Here is a 17,107-nt window from a genome sequence, read left to right as displayed (position 1 = left end):
AGAAAAACTTTCTCTTTTCTTTTTCTCGTTCTGTTCTTCTATGAAGGAGCAACCTTTCACCGTGTGCATCTTGACTTGTCTAGTGAAGTAAGTAGAGGTGGAAATGATGAGATTTGAAGATAGCCTCGTTTATCTCTCTATTTAGGAATCAAGACATGATGGAAATTTTAAGGCGAGAAAGACAAGTCCAGCCGGAGACGTGAACAATATTCTTTCTCGGCCTCTTTTTTGCTCTGTCTGCATTTCACACCTGTCGAAACTACCTGACTCTCTTGACTTCTCTTGACTCTAAAGGATCTACGTCTCTTTTCCAGAGAGTTCATAGGGATAACAACTAAACATATGAAAAAGATAGATGGATAGATGCAAAAGAAAGAAAGAAGGAAATACCATGTTGGATGCGTTCTGTTTCTCTTACATCCTCTTGTTGACCGAAGAAGAGGAGAGAGAAGAGAATGTTTCTGCGGACTGAGGAGAATGAAGGTGATAGAGAATATGAGGCCTTCCTCAAACTCTATCTCTGCTGCTTAGTCGGATAGGTGTTTAGATTTCTGATTCTTTCTTCCGTCTTTCGTAGACCAGTTCTTTCTTGATAGGGAAACCAAAAGGAGAGCGGTGAACGGGTGTACGGTGTCACGGAAGAAAGAATGAAGAAGAGGAAGAAAGGGATCGAGATATGAAGGATAAACAAGAGAAGTGATGGTGGGGGAGCGAGAAGAAGACAAAAGTTTTCATTGAGCCGTAAAGTGGCGAAGGAGTGATCTTTTTGAAGTGGAAGTGACTTTCGAGGGAGTTGATTTCGGTTTTAGAGAAACTTTTCTTTTCCTGGTTCTCGAAGAAAGGCAAAACTGCAGGTCTCTTTGTTTGTATTGTTGTCAGGGAGGGGGTTTCTTTGCTTTAATTTGTGTCTAGATACCTTTTCTGTGGACCTCTCAAAAGCCTCGTTAGCTCCCCCGAGAGCAGGCATCTACCTGTTCGGGGAGTGTTTCTCCTATCATTCATTGCAAAGCGGTACAGTCGCCTGCCAACGAAGACTAAAAGTATTTTTGCTACTAGACGAGTAGGAAAGAATAAAATTCTCTTTCAGACTCTGCGATGAGATTTGTTCATGAATAGGGCTCGCCTAAGGTCCAAGTGTGCGTTGAAATGGAAACTTCCTAGTTTGAAGAAAAACAGCTTGTCTAGCCGTCATCTTTTCTGCGAAGAGATTCTGGTGGAAGAGTGAGGTTCATAGGAAGAGTAGCCGGAGGTCCAAAGGCACGCAAAAATACTAGAGCGATTCCGTACTACCAAAAAAGAAGGAGGGAACGTCGACCGGCGCCTTCTCGCTGCAGTCTTCACTGATTGACGTGGCGTGTGCTGTGGTCGCATCCTTCTGGGATGCCGGGGCGCTTGTCTCGACTTATCCAGAAAACGTAGAGGCGGAGAAGACAGTTCATTTGGCCGTTTAGAAATGAAGTGCCGATGCTATAGGCACCGGCATCTCACCAGCTGAAGTCGTGAGGATAGGCCAGAGAATCTAGAGATTCCTTCCTGAAGTCGAAAAACTGATGCTGCATGGTAGAAGCGTAGTCCAACCTGTGTGTAAGGAGATTTCTCTCAGTGATAAAAAGAAAGAAAAAGACATGGGTCAGCGGATTCGAGGTTGGTGCGAAGGTCCAACATCAACCTGCTGGACGATGCAAGCCCGCGGTCGCGGTGGCGAAACAAAGTCATCAACCACGCTTGTATTTCTTTCCCTCGAAAACCTACCTCTCGGGTGGCTCGACATAAGAAGCTCCGGGAGCCCTTTGCATTCGTTTTTAAGGACGGGGCAGAAAATCTAGAAGGATTAGAGTGGGTAGCGCGGAGAAATCCTGATAGATAAAGCTACTGGAGTAGGAAAAGGCAAGCTAACCGTTTTTCCTGATCTAGAAACACATACCGTTCGCCTGTTCGTGTCCAACCTGACAACACCTTTCGGTTTCACCTGTGGAAGTATTCCCTCGGGACATCTTGCAGCGAGAAGCTTGTCTCTCTCGTCGGCTCACATATTCATCAGACGGATTCTCTCTTATCCGCCTATTTGTATGCAGATCTCTTAGAGTCGAAATGGAAGCAGCTTGTTTTTGATTATGTACGCCTATATACAGCGTAGGCAGCATGATTTCCATCATCCGTTGCACAGTCCTGCGATAGCGTGCCCTAGGGTGCGTTACATTTAACTACCAGAATCCTCCCCTAGACACCTGAGAGAATTCTTGGCTGCTGGGAACAGACTACCCCCAACAGAAAACGTCCGGGCGTTCGGAGTTTCTACACAGGGTGATCTGCTTGTCGCAGGGCTAGTCACGACGGTGGGGGGGATCACAAGGGGTACACGCAAGTAAGCCAACAATTTTGACTTCGGACCTGAAATCGACGAGGCGCAGTCGCTGAAGTGGTCCTTCCGAATCTATCTAGACTGGAGACTAGACGGCCTATGGCTAGCTGGTTCGTTTCACATGCACAAGAGGCGAGAAGATCTTTTAAGGCGGCCCCGCCAACTGTTTTTTTTCTCTAGGGATTTCCTGTCCTGTTGATTGACAACTAAGGAGACAGAGTTTTGATTTATTTCTCCCTTCTTTTCCCCTTTTCTAAGGCCAAATGGGCGGCTACCTTACCACGGACCCTCGAATCTGCTCCGGGGATGAGCAAACTGACTACTTAATCAGAAGCAATCGGGTTTGCGTTTTCATCAAAGGGTAGGTCCACTCGTTTTCGTTGTTTCGATAAGGTAATGCCGTGGGGGGGGGCAGCAGAACGCTTGTCTGGAGGGCAAGAATGTCGCGCTGAAGACTACCTCGGAAGTTAGCGTTCAGTTTACAAATGACAGTTTCTCTCGTCGTTCTTTGCTGGGCCCAGCACAAAAGCAAATAGACTTGCAGAATCTCTCTGGATTTCTGGGTGTTCATTCTTTGACAGCAACCAGCAGCAAGCGCATCGCTGGCTTCATCCCACTGAACGGATATACTGTGTGGCGTTCAATTGTCTCTGTCGACGTTGTTTTCGCGTGAGTGTTGTCTCACTGGACTTCATGATAACAGACAGAGGGAGAGTAGGCTTTTTTGTCCGTGCTCTAATGCCGCCAGTCATTCGAACTTCAGTGACGGGTCACGAGCTATCAAGGGTCGGCAGAGGAGTCTTCATTGTGTTGCTGGGACGTAGCCTTTTACAAGTGTACCACGTAGACTACCCCAGTCCAGTCTCAGAGTCCATCGCACCTGGAAATGAGGGGGGGGAGCCAAGTGTTTTTCGAGGATCTACTTGGTCGTCTCCTTCCCTCACGGTCGACGAACGGTTCATCCATGCATGAGACGTATAATCATGCGTATTACACTGGTGAGTTCGTTTGACTGAAGATGAACTCCTTGCGCTTTAGTGTCTCTTATTTCGTGCCCGGTCAAGCCGGCTGACGTTCAGCCCCTTCGATACTGTGTGGCCGAGTTTTCATGGTAGTCCTGTCTGCGTCTGTCCCGTTCAGAGACTGTCCGTCGTGTGCAAGGGCACTCGAGATCATGAACACGTTACAGCTGAGAGGAGAGATAGTAAGCCTTAATGAAGATGAGATCACGACTCACGGCACCTTTGACAGCAACACGTGCAACCCGAATAGACCGCGCGCATATATCGAGACGTTATTGAATACAGTTCTTCGTTGCTCTCTCTGACGTACAGTGAGCCTCCTGGGAAAAAGTGAGGTTTCATTTCTCCCTCTGTAAAACTTCCGGTGTGTTTCCTGTGGCAGCACGTTGAGAACCTTACCGGGAGGCACGGCGTGGAAGAAATCGAAGAGCGCCTTAAAGAGCTGACGGGAACCTCATCTGTCCCGAGCATCTTCATTGGCGGTACCCCGGTCGGAGGCCTCACCGAACTGGTAACTTTCTTGTCAGGGAGCTTAGTACTACTACTCGTGAGCGCACAACAGAGAATCAGAGGCTCACAAAGCGTCCGACCTTGGTGTTTGCTGCTTCACACTGACCAGATTTCGAGGGCTGAATCGAACCTGAGTATCCCAGAGATGCTACGTCATTTTGATGTCCTTTCTTTGAAAGATGAGTAGCCACTCAAAAGTTGGTGGATGGGTGGACGGGGGCGCCGGAGAAGCCGATACCACTATGCACACCTCCGGCTCGATCTCGCGGACACATATTTCATGTTGCAGGAGAGTAGCATTATTTTCATATGGCTTTGGGATTGTCAGCATAAGTTCCCCTGTTGTGGTCTCTTGTGGTTGACACCACCGAAGCTTTACGCGACCGTTGATCACCGCTTTCAAGTGGAGCGAGAGACACTGCAGCACCAGCTTTCCTGGTTCCTTCCTAAGAAAGTTGAACCATGTGGCTGTGCGTTCAGGAAGCGGAATTGACAAGCGGAGCCTTGAAGCGCAGACTGGAAGAAGTCGGGGCTCTTTAATGCTGGCGAATGGGCCGATGAATGGAGTGGGGTTTGCCGAGGTACTACCGCGACGGCGGAGTGTCCTTGAACGATTTTGCATGTGACCATCCAATCTAAGCACTACTAGACTTCAGAAGCCCCGACCTCTTTTAGAGTAAGTCGTCTGAAGCTCTCGGCCGGTTCTGAAGTAGCAAGAGAGAAGAAAAGCGGTCTTTGTATTCTGGTCCGTCCAGTCTCTGCGTGTGCTTTGCGCCTGCCCGCGCCCGTGCGGCTTCGGTCTCTGAGGAGAAGGCATCTCAAAGGCACGTGATTCGAGGACATTGCACCTTTTCGCCCTAAGCCCCGGCATAGGAATTCAGACGCTGCGTTCTACTATTCTTGAATGTAGTGTGTGTTTCGTTTTATACCTCGGGAACTCGGAAGGTGTTGGAAGCGTACAAGGCGCGCACTACACACGGGAGCACTCGTTTAACTGTTGCAAAGACTCCTAAGGAATCCGCCGGTGACCGAGATGCTGCAGTCCTTTTTCTGCAGTAATCGGGTGCGTGCAAATCCTTATGCAACTGAGGGAAGGTGTATCATCTCCCCTTAGCCCGGCGGTGTACGCAACTTTCTAAAGCTGAGAAACGAAACAACACGACTCTTTTTTTCAAAAACGACAGCTGAAGCAAATGCACTCGCGCAGTGGCCACGCTAGTACCCATCACAGAGTGCTTCATACATGTGGCTCCCGTTGTTTTTCTTCGCTGGAGCCGCAAAAAGCCAGGTTGGCCACGCCGCTGACCCTGGCTCTCAGGAATACACGAGTCCTCCTGAAAAGCACGCCTAATAATGACCTTGTGTAAGTACGTGTGCCGGCGCACACAACGGTAGCTTTTGCTTCATTGTTGTTGTCCTGGTGACCCTCGGATTATTCCAGAGGGCTGGCGAGGGACTGGAATGCTACTGCTTAGAGCCGCGGCTTAGCCATGTGTGATGAATAGATAAGTTACGTCCACGAAGAGACATGTAAGAGCTACTTTACCCTGTCCGACAAAGCGCCGTCAATCCACGTGCACCTGCTTGGTGCTCCAGCTCACTCCTGCGTTCCTGCTGAACAGGTTTCTGTTTCTGAGAGGGGGGCAAGATATGCACCGCGTGCTAAGAAGAAGAGAAGAAGTTGTTCACATGTGAACATGTCGGACATGCGCATTTTAGAGACAGCCTATTTACTTCATGGTGGCCAGGCGGCACCGACGAGAAGATGTACAGGATGTTCGGCAAAAAAGCGTTTACATGCATCAGCAAAGTTGAGGTCTTGAAGAAAAACGAACCAAGCAACGTTCGTATGAACTGCTTTGCCGTGTTCTTCAGCATGAGACACGCACTTCCTCTCTCTCCTACCTTCTTTTTTTCATCCTTTCTCTTCGAACTCTCGATTTGAAAACTGATCCGTTGTCGTGTCGTCGCGCGTGTCTCACCACTTCCCATGTCTCTGCACACACGGAGGGATCAAGGGGTGCCGTCAGCAGGCTTTTGCTTCTCTTGCTGTGTGGTGTGTGCTGTCTTTTTGCACTTGTGTATTCTTGCTTTTCTCACTCGGCTGTTTTGTCCCGCTATTCGTCGATGTCTTTCATTCCTTCTTAATTCTCATCTCACACACACGCACACGACACCGAGGTCTGGGAAGGCCCGACAACCTTCCTTATTGTTGCATGCATTGTGTGAAGCCTTGTCGAGGTCTACTGGCTTTCTTCACCGTTCTGAGCTAGAGAGGCACTCCTCATTCTCACAGCTCAGCTTTCCCTTTCGAATTCATTTTCACGCGGTCAACCTTTCTCTCTTCCAACCGCCAAAGGAACAACTGTGTGTCTACGTTCTCGAGTGCGGGACGCCCAGTTCGTCCGTCATGCCTTCATGCTTTAAGATGATGTCTTGAACCAATTCATTACAGTGTTGAAAACCTCTTGACAAACCTAGATACTATCACGCGAGGTCTTCTCCATCTGTCACTTTCGATCCACAGATCATCCCTCAGTTGTTGAGCCAAGATTCCGTCAGAGACCTCTTCAATCACCACACCCCGGCACCGTTTCTTCACGCCATTATTCGCCTCTCTAAATCGCATTGTCACCTATTCATCGTCCCTAGAAAGGCTGCCGTCGGAAATTGTCAGGGAGTGTTTCGCGTTCTTATCTGTGCTTTGCTTAGTTGGTCTTGATCACTGCATCCCTTCTTGCTATTCTTGTCCAGTTTTCTTTTTGACTCCTACACAAACATGCTTCCTGCGTTTACTGGAGGAGGTCCTCGTGCTCCTCAACAGCTTGCAGACTCTCCTTCCGTCCGATCGTCTTTCTTTTCTTCTTTCTCACTCTTCCCATCCTTCTTTTCTTCTACATCGAACTCCCCTCGTACTTCCTCTTCTACTACTACTTCTTCCGCCTCGAACGCCTTACCTCTTGCTCTTGCAGTAGCAGGGAATCTTGCGTCTTGGCTCGTTGTTCTCTGCATAGCTCAAGCTCTTCCTTTTGATCTTGGAGAAGGCCTAGGAACCTGGTCGAGAAGGTGGTGTAGATGCCACCCTTCTTTATCGTATCCTCTCACCGTTGTTCTCTCCTGGATTACTAGGCAGCGTCGCCTTATCGCTCTAGGAGATTTCATTCTCCGAGAGCATGTACGTCTAAATAGCTACCTATACCTCGATCAAGACGATTGAAGAAACTTTTCACATCGAAAAGCTTCTCTTCCACGGAGAAAAAAGATACAAGGAATCCTGAGACGGTCTCCTTTCTCTCTATATAGGGTGTATGTATTACGTATACATACCTATGTATGATAACGCACAACCATATGTATATGCACGTATATACTTAGATGCATGCAGCCATCTCGACTCGGCCGTCAAGGCAGTCAACTCTTCGAATTTGAGAAGAGATTGAGGAATGTTCTTGATGGGATTTGTATGATGTTTCTCTAGATGGCCGATTTCTCTCGATGTCTCTGTAGATCTGTATATACACTCGAGGAGCATGTTTAGAGGGCCTTACGAGAAGGGCGTACAGACTTGTCGATCCTTTCTTCTTTTCTCGAGAAACGTGTAAACCTCATTTCCGTAAAGAAAAGAAAGACTCCCAAGATTGTAATTGCCCGATGGTATCTTCCGTCACAGCATAGATCTCTCTTTCTTCTTCTTCGGTTTCTCTTCCTCTTCTTCTCACCATTCTTCAGGATGGAGTCGTTTTTCATGAACACCCGTAGTAAGCGTATTTTATCTCTTTTCTTCCCTTCGTCTTCTTCTTCCTCATCCATACCTGAACCTCTTAGCTCTTCTTCTTTCAAGACTCCTGACTGCATCTCTAATCCAAGTAACCGAGAGGCCGTTCTCTCGCTTTCTTCTTCTTCTCTCCGTTCTACTAGCAGTGTGAGACGTCGTTGCGCTTCCTTGTCTCTTCAAGACAGTCAAGAAGACATTCACCCCACGTCGTCGTCTTCTTCTTCTTCGTCCTCTTCTCTTTCTTCGTCATCTTGTCGTTTCTCTTCTTTGCCTCTTCTTTGTTCTGCTAAGAGATCTTTTCTTTATCGTAGATCTCACTTTTCTCCATGGAGCTTTCGCTTTTCTTTCTTGCTTTCATCCAAGTTCATTCTTCTCCAATTTCTTCTTTTCTTGTGTTGCTTTCTCGTCTCCTTACTTCTCTCTCTTTCCTCATCTTCTTCTGTTCTTTTCTTCTCTCCCGGTTTTTCTTCGTTCACTTCGTCTTCATCTTCGTTCTTCTTCTATCCCCCTCATGTTCGAGAAGCGACACCTAGTCGTCTATCGTCACCTGTCAACAAAAGTCTTTCTTCTTCTTTCTCTATCTTTCCTTCTTCAGTTGTCTTCTCTCCTGAAGCCATCGCTTCTCCTATTACCTTTGCCGAAGCTACGCCTAATCTTCTTCCTTCTTCCTCTCTTCTCTCTTCTTCTTCTTCTCTATCATACGGTCTCAGCTTGGCTTTGTTAAGCAGTGCTGCTGGAGGTCTCGTGGAGCCTAGCCTTCTCCAGGGTGTATCTGCAGCTACGAAAGACAAGCAAAAGAACAGAGCAACCGGAAAAGCTCACACGAGAGAGATAAGAAAAAGCAAACAAAACAAGAAGAAGAAAAGTAAAAAGAAGGAGAAGTCCGCTCCTGCTACTCGACACAAACCTCGAGTTGTGCAAGTCGTCCGTCCTAATGAAAGGCACACAGGTACAAAGCCCTCGCCACCTATCTATCATACATACAAACCTCTCACTCTCTATCGACGCCGTCAGTTATCTGTCTATCTATCTATCTGTATGTCTATGTATCTTCAGTCTATCTCTCCACTTATCTTTACTTTATGTGTTTCTACAAGTGGCCTACCGTCATCTCTCGTGACTCGCCTGGATTCTGTTCATCTCTCGTTCTTTGTTTCTTTGCTTCTCCAGAAGTAGAAAGGTATATTCATCCGTCCTTGCAAGAGGTCTGGCCGAGTCTGTATGTACAGCAGGTTTGTCCGCGAGCAGGTCCATTCTAGGCTGCTATATGAGGAGTCGAGTGCATGTGCACTCAGGTCGACATTCGTGTGTGTTGAGAAGATGAAAGGTTCTTCACTCTGTCAGGAATGCTGAAAGCTGCAGAATCTTTTGCAGATCCATCCGAGGTGTATATACAGAGAGAGAGAGAGATAGATCGATAGATACGTCTTGGAGACATACCTAACTAGGCAGGGGTATATGAATGTATGTGTGTGTGTAGATGACTTTGTGAATATAGTGTGTAGCTCTCTGCAGATACAGAGAGAAATCTATTCTATCCGATTGGCTAGCCCAAGCGTATAGACCCGAAAGAATTCTCATTCACTCTCACTCACAACCCAAGTCTCTGTACATACACTGCCATCCATGAAAAAACAGAGTCACTGCCATATATATTTCTATATATCTCATACATATGAATCCGTATATGATGTGTATCCTTATTCGAATAGATATATGTATGTCTATGTATGTAGGAAGGAGGAAGAGACAAAGTGACGAGGTCTGCTTACATCCATTGTAGCTTTCCAGAGACTCTTCTAGACTGCAGCTGTATCAAAGCTCGCCTCTGATATAGATATAGATATATGCATGCATATATATATATATATATAGTGTTACGTATAAATGTATACATAACCCGCGTCTCTCACATATAGCTGTGCTGTAGACACAAAGAGAGAGAAAGAAAGAAAGAGACTTGACGGTTGTGTAGAAGAGAGTCGGATGGGTTTCTTACCCCTTTCTTTCTTTCTTTTTTTCTTTAGGGTTAGAGATCGATGAAGAAGCGCTAGCGTATATTGAGGCGATCCCGGCACCTGTCTCTATTGTCACCGCTGTCGGGTCGATACACACAGGTAAGAGGGAAGAAACAGAGAAGGAAGAGAAAGAGAAGATGCGCCTGCTCCAAATTAACGTCTCCATCTAAGAAAGACTTCTACTTGTCGATCTTTTCATCCTCTCTGGAGCCTCTCTGCTTGTCTTTAGACCTTCATACTCAATCACTCAGAGCAGCTTCTTTATACACACGGGGATCAGGTCACCTTCTTCCTTTTCTTGTTCTTCTTCTTCTTTTCGATCGGGTCCTTCATAATTTCTCCTACCCATGTGTTTGATTTATGTGTCTGTGCATGCGTCGTGTGAGTGATGCGTTGAATGTATACGTGTATAGATATTTATATATATATATCTGTAGACACACATAGAAATAGAGAGAGAGAGATAGGTATATACAGAACATCGCCTGTGTATATGCATGCACATATAGGAATCTATCTGTGTATGTAGTTCCATCTATTACCGTGGTAGGAGGAGATTCTGTGTGTATTGAATGAGAGGGCGGTTCACATGTCCTAGTAGAGAGAGCTCATTGACAGCTCGCGATGAAGACACACAAAGAAAGATCGCATCCCTCCATACAAGATGAATAGAAGGCTACGATACCTGCGGAGTCTAGATACATAAATAGATAGGATCGGTGGACGTCATCTCTCTGTTGAATTTCCATTTTTCTTTCATATGTGTATCTTTCCTTGATGTTTCTGTCTTTCTTTGTCAGGCAAGAGTTTCTTTCTATCACAGCTTCTAGCCTTCTCTTATCCTGAAGACCACTACGATGGCCCTCCACCGTATGAAGTTGATCTCCCGCCTTCTTCACGCTCTTCCCCGTCCCAGAGATACAACTCCACATCCTCATCCACATCTTCTTCTTCTACGCGTTTTACAGCCTTCCCTGTAGGCTATACCGTTCATCCAGGTACCCAGGGTCTCTCTTTCTGGAGCGAACCGCTGCGAGTCGATCGAAGAACGGGGCGTGTAAAGACAGACTATGACGATGAAGATGAAGAAGAAGAAGATAGGGAAGGGAGTGACTACGAAGACGAAGAAGAAGAAGATGACGTCGTGGAAGGGGCAAATAAAAGAAGACGAAGAGGATCGGACGAGAGGAAAGAAGAAGAAACCGGCGAAGAGGATGAAGAAGAGGAAGAAGACGACGAAGAGGATGATCAAGAAGAAGATGACGAAGATGTGAAGAGAACGATGAATAGAAAAGGAAGAGATAAGAAAGCATCTAGTAGTGAGAATATACGAAAGATGAAGAGGCGGAATGAAGAGCAAACAGAAGAATCAGATGAGGATCATATCACCAATGTCTTACTATTAGATACAGAGGGATTTGGAGGTCCAAATGTGACTAGGAGTTACGATCAGCTCCTCTATGCCGTCTCGTCTCTCATGTCGAGTGAAATTCTCTTTACCACCATGAAAATGATCGACGCCCAGGTAGGCCTCATCCTCTCTTCTTTCTTTCTTTCTTACCTTGTATTCATTCTCTTCTCTCTTTTCTTCTTCTTGTCTTCTCTTCTTCTTCATCCATCAGCTAAGTGACTGCTGGCCTTACCAGCGATTGCTGAGACAGAAAAGAAGTGAGAGAGAGAGAGGAGGAAGAAGAAGAGGTTGGCTTTATCGACTGAGAGTTGTGCGTCGTCTTCTTCGTCGTCGTCATGTGTAGTTCATTCTTCTTCCTTCTCTTCTTCTTCCTCTCTCGTTGTAGAGAGAAGAGAAAGAAAAGAACCAAACCAAGAAAGCCACCTTACTCCGTCTTTCCTTACCATTCCGCGCCCGTTCTTCTGTCTTGATAGTGAAGAATGTATCGATAGCTATATATATATATGTACCTATATATGCATATAGATACTATGTATGTATGAGAGACGTCTCTCTCTCTATATATATGTATATATATGTATATAGGTGGCAGGGCGCCTCGACTTGAGATGGTGAGAGAGGTAGGCAATAGAAGAGAAATAACAGTTCTTCTCTCCCTTTCATCTGCATCCATATACATGCAGATCTGTGTCTCTGTATCCCAGACAGTGTTTCTTTCTTTCTCTCTGTATGTATCCATATGTCTATCGATTGCTCTTTTCTTTTTCTTTCTCTCTCTGTGTGATATCTTCCCTTCACCAGCAGTAGTTGAGAGGACCCTCTCTACATCATACAAGACGATCTTTTTCTCTCTTTCTTTCTCTCAATTCTTCTTTCTCTCTTCCTGCTTTCTCTTCTCGTTCTTTTGTAGTCGCTCCAATTCCTAGAGGACCTAACTCGCGATGCCAATCTCTTCAACCTCCGAGCGCACGCCCAGTCTGTTAACGACACCCGTACCATCGTGCCTTCTTCTTCTTCTTCACGTTTCTCTTCTTCTTCTTCCTTTTCTCGAGAAGAACCTCGAAGCGAACGAGAAGGAGAAGATCAAGGAACAAAGGAATTAGATTCCTGGACGTCGCCGTCATCTTCATCTTCAGAGAAGTCCGACCAGGAAAAGAATACTAAGACTAGTACAAACGAACATACTGATAGTAGCAGTAGTAGTAGTGGTAGCGAGCAACGGGGATCGAAGCCGAGGGATCGTAATGAGGCGCAAGAGACTGCAGTAGCGGTCTCTTCTTCTTCTTCTCTTGAAGAGTATGTGGCAAGTTCTTCGCTTTTCTCTTCTCTCACACCATGCTGTCTATCATGGATCGTGCAAGACTTTGTACAGGTGAGAAAGAAGGAAGAAGCGAAGCCGTTTCACTTTCTCTCTCTTTTTTCCTTTTCTCTCCTTTCTTTCTTTCATTTGGTCTTCTTCTCTTTCTCTATAGAATTGCGTCTACATTAGCATGCTGTTTCTCAACTTCCTCTACTCATCCTCCCTCCTTCTCTCTCTCTTTCCTATCCCTTCTTCTTTCTTACCTCCACACAATCTGTCCTCTTTTCTTTCTTTCTCTAGTGAATTCCATGGCTCCTCCCCCCCTCTACGAGCTTCTTCATTCCTCTCGTTTCTCTCCTTCCTTTCTTTCTTTCGCGTGGGGTGTTCGTTTCGTTGTGTTAGGATTTGGAGGGGCATACGGCTTTGCAGTGGCTGGAGCGTTTGATCGATACAAATCGGTGGAGTGCCTCAGCAGCCGAGGTGGAGAAGCAGTTCTGGAGAGAGAAGAAAAAAGAGAGAGGAAAGTCTTCTTCTTCCGATCAAGATGGAAGTGAGGGAGGCAAATCCACACAACTCGGGCATTCTCTACGGTAAGCTAGCTACACATTGAAAAGACATCGAACTTTCATCGATTAGATGGACGAATAGACAGATGATCGATTACATAGATCGATAAATAGATAGGTAAGACGATTGGATGGATAGATAGATAGATAACCTGGAAGCAGCAGGCTTCTAGAGAAGGGGGTGTGTGTCTGGATAGGAGTTTGAGAGCGAGAAAGCGGGAGAGAAGAAACGTAGTTGGTGCATGCAGTCTCTTTTCTTCTTCTTCTTCTTCGTGTTGGCGATGTGCGTCACGAGGAGGAAAGATGTGTGGGGTGGGGAGGTGAAAGTTGTCCCAGCCATCATTCTAACTAACACGTCAAGATGAGATAAATACACACACACATCATCCAGCAGCTGTCTTTATGTATCTTTAATCTATCTGTCTATCTTTTGTCTATATGTCTATCTTCAATCTTTCTCTTTACCTGTCTTGTCTCTATCTCCGTGTATTGATCTCTAGCTCTTCTGGTCGACTTTTCTCTCGTCTTTCCCCGTGCACTCAAAGTCTCGTGATGCTCTATGTTTCTTTCTTTCTTTTCTTTCTATTTTCATCATTCCTAGTTCTTCCTTTCTTTCTCTATCCCATCTCTGTCTCTTTCTCCTCAATCATTCTCCCCCTTTTAGAAGAACACGCCCGTGAAAAGGTGGAGGGGTTAGTTTGGGAGTAAAAAAATCTGTTTTGAACTTTCTTTCTTCTCGCATCTTTAGACCTCTTCATGGCTCCTCACGTTCTTTCACTCTTTCTCTCTGTTCTTCCTTGTCTTGCTGACGTGTTCTTCTTTCTCTCCTCCATTCGTTTTGGATTTTCTTTGGCTATCTCTCTATGTCTCTGTGTCTCTCTATCTATCTCTATCTTCATCTCTCCTTTCAGTTCGTTCTATACATCGGTCGATTGTGTAGCTTTGCCAGCCCCGTCAGCGAGCTCCGATGCTCTCCAACGATTAGATCTCCTGCCTCTATCAGAGATGACCGCCGTGTATAAGAGTGAATTCCAAGCGTTTAAAGAAAAGCTTCTCAAGCGTGTAGCAAACAACTATAAAGTGAAGAATACTCTCTTCCATCCATCACCTGGAGGGCATCGAATTGACGATGAAAAGAAGAAACTCCTTTCTTCTTCTCTAAGCAAACAGCCACACAAGACGAAAAGGTCTTCCTGCTCGAGACGCGCCACTTCGTCGTCTTACCAAGGCAAGCCGGGGGATCGTAGCTCGAGTGAAAAAGAAGAAGAAGAAGCGAGAGGAGATCTTCAGTGTGAAACAGAGAGAGGAGAAGAGGAGGATCGAGAAGAAGAAGAAAGACAGCATGCAAGAGGAGACAATGAAGATGAGAAGAGGAAAGGAGGAAAGAATGAGAAGCTAAGGAATCTCTCGAAAGAAGAGAGAAGTTCATCTTCCTCTCCAGGAGGGAAGAAAGGAGCCAAAACAAGCCGCTTTTATGGCTTAGAGAAAGTCGCCATGAGCGGGAAGGACGTCGCGGCACTTCTTAAGTTTCTTGTTCGCGCGGCCAATCTTAATATGTTTGAAGACATACAAATCTTCATGAACCATTTCTCCACTGTACGGGTACGCTCCGAAGAATTAAAGACAGAAAATAAGAATGATAGGGGGGACTCCCCACTCCCCCTTTCTTCAGAGAACCTAACACGACACTTGAGGAAGAGATACTCGGTATTCGTCTCTCTGTCTCTCTCTCTATATATGTATATGTATATATGTATATCTCATTGTTGTGTTTCTCGTCTCCACAGCTTCGTATGTATATTCGTCTACCTTGCTATACACGTACAGACATATATGTATATATATATATATATGTACACGCATGTATATGCGTGTGTATGCATATATGTATGCATGCATATACATCTATATATAGATATAGGTAAGTATTTGGAAGTCTTCATAGATGTATATATATGTGGATAAATCTCTCTATATATGAGGACTTCAGCCTTTTTGAGGCAAACAGTTACTTGAATGATGTTGGCTCGATCTTCCGCTGTATATACACCCCACCTTTCTATATCTACATTCTACACACTTGAGGCATCCTTTTTCATCTAATCTTTTCTTCATGCTGTTCTAATCTCTCCAAACTGAAGAAGTTCTCCTGACCGCCTTCAGCCTGCTTGCTTCCTTTCTGCCTTTTTTCTTCCTCTTTCCCGAAACATGATCTTTCTTTCTTTCGTTTTTCTTTCTTTTTAGTCGGATCTCGCCAAGAATGATCTTCTTCTTTTGTTTGAAGAAGACATGCAGAAGTTCTTGAGTGTCTATCCACCTCCCTTACCTCCTCTCTTCTTTTCTTTCTCGGAGTCTCTGCGATCGAAGCTTCTTCAGCAGTGGCAGCAGCAGATTCAAGGCCAAGAAGGACTGCATGCACAGCGTATACAGCATCAACAACAAGATGATATGATCAAACAACTCAATGAAAAGGTCGACCGATTCAGACTCATGTATGTTCTCTCTCTCTATCTGTCTCTCTTTTCTCTTTCTCTTCTTCATCTATCTCTCTCTCCTTCATCTCTCTCTTGGTGTCTTTTCTTCTTTTGATTCGTCTTCTTCGCGGGTACTCCTGATAGGACTGGCTCCTGTTCAGATCACTGGGTCATCTTCTTCACAATACAGGTGTGTATATGTATGTATATATGGAACTTTCTTAGCAGGAAAAAGTTCTCGACGTAGAAGTGGGATACAAAGGGGGTCGACAGATGTATCGGAATGTAAAGGACAGAGAGGGGGAGAGAGACGGATCTTCTCAGGTCCTCTCATGGGATGTGCGCGGGTCTGTCTATTCTCGGTTCCTCTTACGAGAGAAGAGATAGCTAGATCAGTCAGCTTTGAAAGAGAGAGGAAAGATGACAACGGAGACCTCCTAGCTGTCCTATCATTCTTTCGTTCGTTCCCTCACGAGAGCCGTCTCTGTAGACTATCTGTCTCCGTGCCTAGGTCTTTACTCTTTTTGATAGAGGAAGAGGGCAGCGGTGACGGTCTGATCATAGCCACCCCTTGACTCCGTATGATTTCTGTCTCTTCTTCTCTTCTTCTTTCCTTTCTTACACGTTCTTCTTGAAGGTATAGCTCATCATCTTCTTCTTCTGCGTCCCGTCGCTCTTTGCTTCCTTCTTCTTTTTCTTCCATCTGTAGAGCTGGGGAGCAGGTTCGGAAGTATTGTCGATCATTCTGTGAAAAGCAGTTTCGCGAGTTGCATGCGCGAGTTCAAGAGCAACAGCAAAGACTTCCTATCTCCCCTCAGACTCTTGCTGAATGGGCTACATATGAACAGAGGTACGCAGTCTGTACAAAGCACCTCCAACAGATACATCTGTATACGCATATGCATAGAGACATGCGTATGGATCCCTTCTAATAGATCCATGTGTATAGCTATATGCGAAAGAGCTATCTTTACCTCATCTGTCTCTCTTTAGTCTATCTTTCATCTATGTTTATGTGACGTGTATATATATGTATATATATATGTGTGTGTATATCTTCCCATATATTTATAGATATATGTGGTAGATGTGTTACACATCAATATCTGTAGCTATATATGTATACGCAAATATGCCGGCGTGGCATGCGTCGTGGTGTATATACATCTGTATACATGTATTGTGTGTCTGTCTGTTTCTAAAGTGCCGATGAAGTCTACGTGTAGGTAGGCTAATGATGTGAGTGATAAGAAGAAAAAGAACAGCAAGATTTCTTCTTTCTTTCTTTCGCACTTAGTCTTTGTTTCTCTTCTCTTCTGTTGAATCACCTCTCTGGAGTCTCCCCTCCTTCCGAGCAGTCCACCCTTCTTTCTCCCGCGCCCTTCGTAGTTGTCTATATGTGTGTGTGTGTATATACACTAGAGCTTGTGATCTGTACAGTGGCTATCCATCAATAGAATCGCATACATAGTTACTTCATAGAGTCTCTATGCTAGTCAATCTCCTACATTTATGTCTTTATGTGAGGTAGGAAGAGTGCAGGGGTTCTTTTCTCGACTGGACTTGTCATAGAGTGCCCTGGAGTGGCGGACATTCTCCCTTACTTCATCTTCTATAGCTCGAACATAGACACAACACTCAAGAATGAAAGAAAGAAAAAGATAGAAAG

General features: G+C 45.4%; 3 protein-coding genes across 3 annotated transcripts; all 3 read left to right on the top strand.

Annotated features, from left to right (window-relative positions):
* CSUI_004517 (uncharacterized protein) lies at positions 1-915 on the top strand. Its single transcript, XM_068064708.1, has one exon. It carries the CDS (start codon positions 364-366, stop codon positions 529-531), a length of 168 nt encoding a protein of 55 aa, XP_067923317.1. The 5' UTR covers positions 1-363; the 3' UTR covers positions 532-915.
* Positions 916-2,620: 1,705 nt separating this feature from the next.
* On the top strand, positions 2,621-4,081 carry CSUI_004516 (glutaredoxin-1; the record flags this gene model as incomplete). Its single annotated transcript, XM_068064707.1, has 3 exons — positions 2,621-2,723; positions 3,503-3,566; positions 3,767-4,081. The coding sequence occupies exons 1-3, from the start codon at positions 2,626-2,628 to the stop codon at positions 4,079-4,081; spliced, it is 477 nt and encodes a 158-aa protein (XP_067923316.1). The 5' UTR covers positions 2,621-2,625.
* Positions 4,082-5,570: 1,489 nt separating this feature from the next.
* CSUI_004515 (guanylate-binding n-terminal domain-containing protein) lies at positions 5,571-16,289 on the top strand (the record flags this gene model as incomplete). Its single annotated transcript, XM_068064706.1, has 8 exons — positions 5,571-8,618; positions 9,697-9,786; positions 10,488-11,212; positions 12,009-12,470; positions 12,801-12,988; positions 13,876-14,566; positions 15,209-15,456; positions 16,148-16,289. Coding segments are annotated over exons 1-8 (3,540 nt in total), but the record flags the coding sequence as incomplete, so codon positions are not given.
* Positions 16,290-17,107: the final 818 nt, after the last annotated feature.

This window comes from Cystoisospora suis (genome assembly GCF_002600585.1).
Source record: "Cystoisospora suis strain Wien I chromosome Unknown contig_2121, whole genome shotgun sequence".
Taxonomy (NCBI): Eukaryota; Apicomplexa; class Conoidasida; order Eucoccidiorida; family Sarcocystidae; genus Cystoisospora; species Cystoisospora suis.
This window is presented reverse-complemented; position numbering and strand designations above follow the sequence as displayed.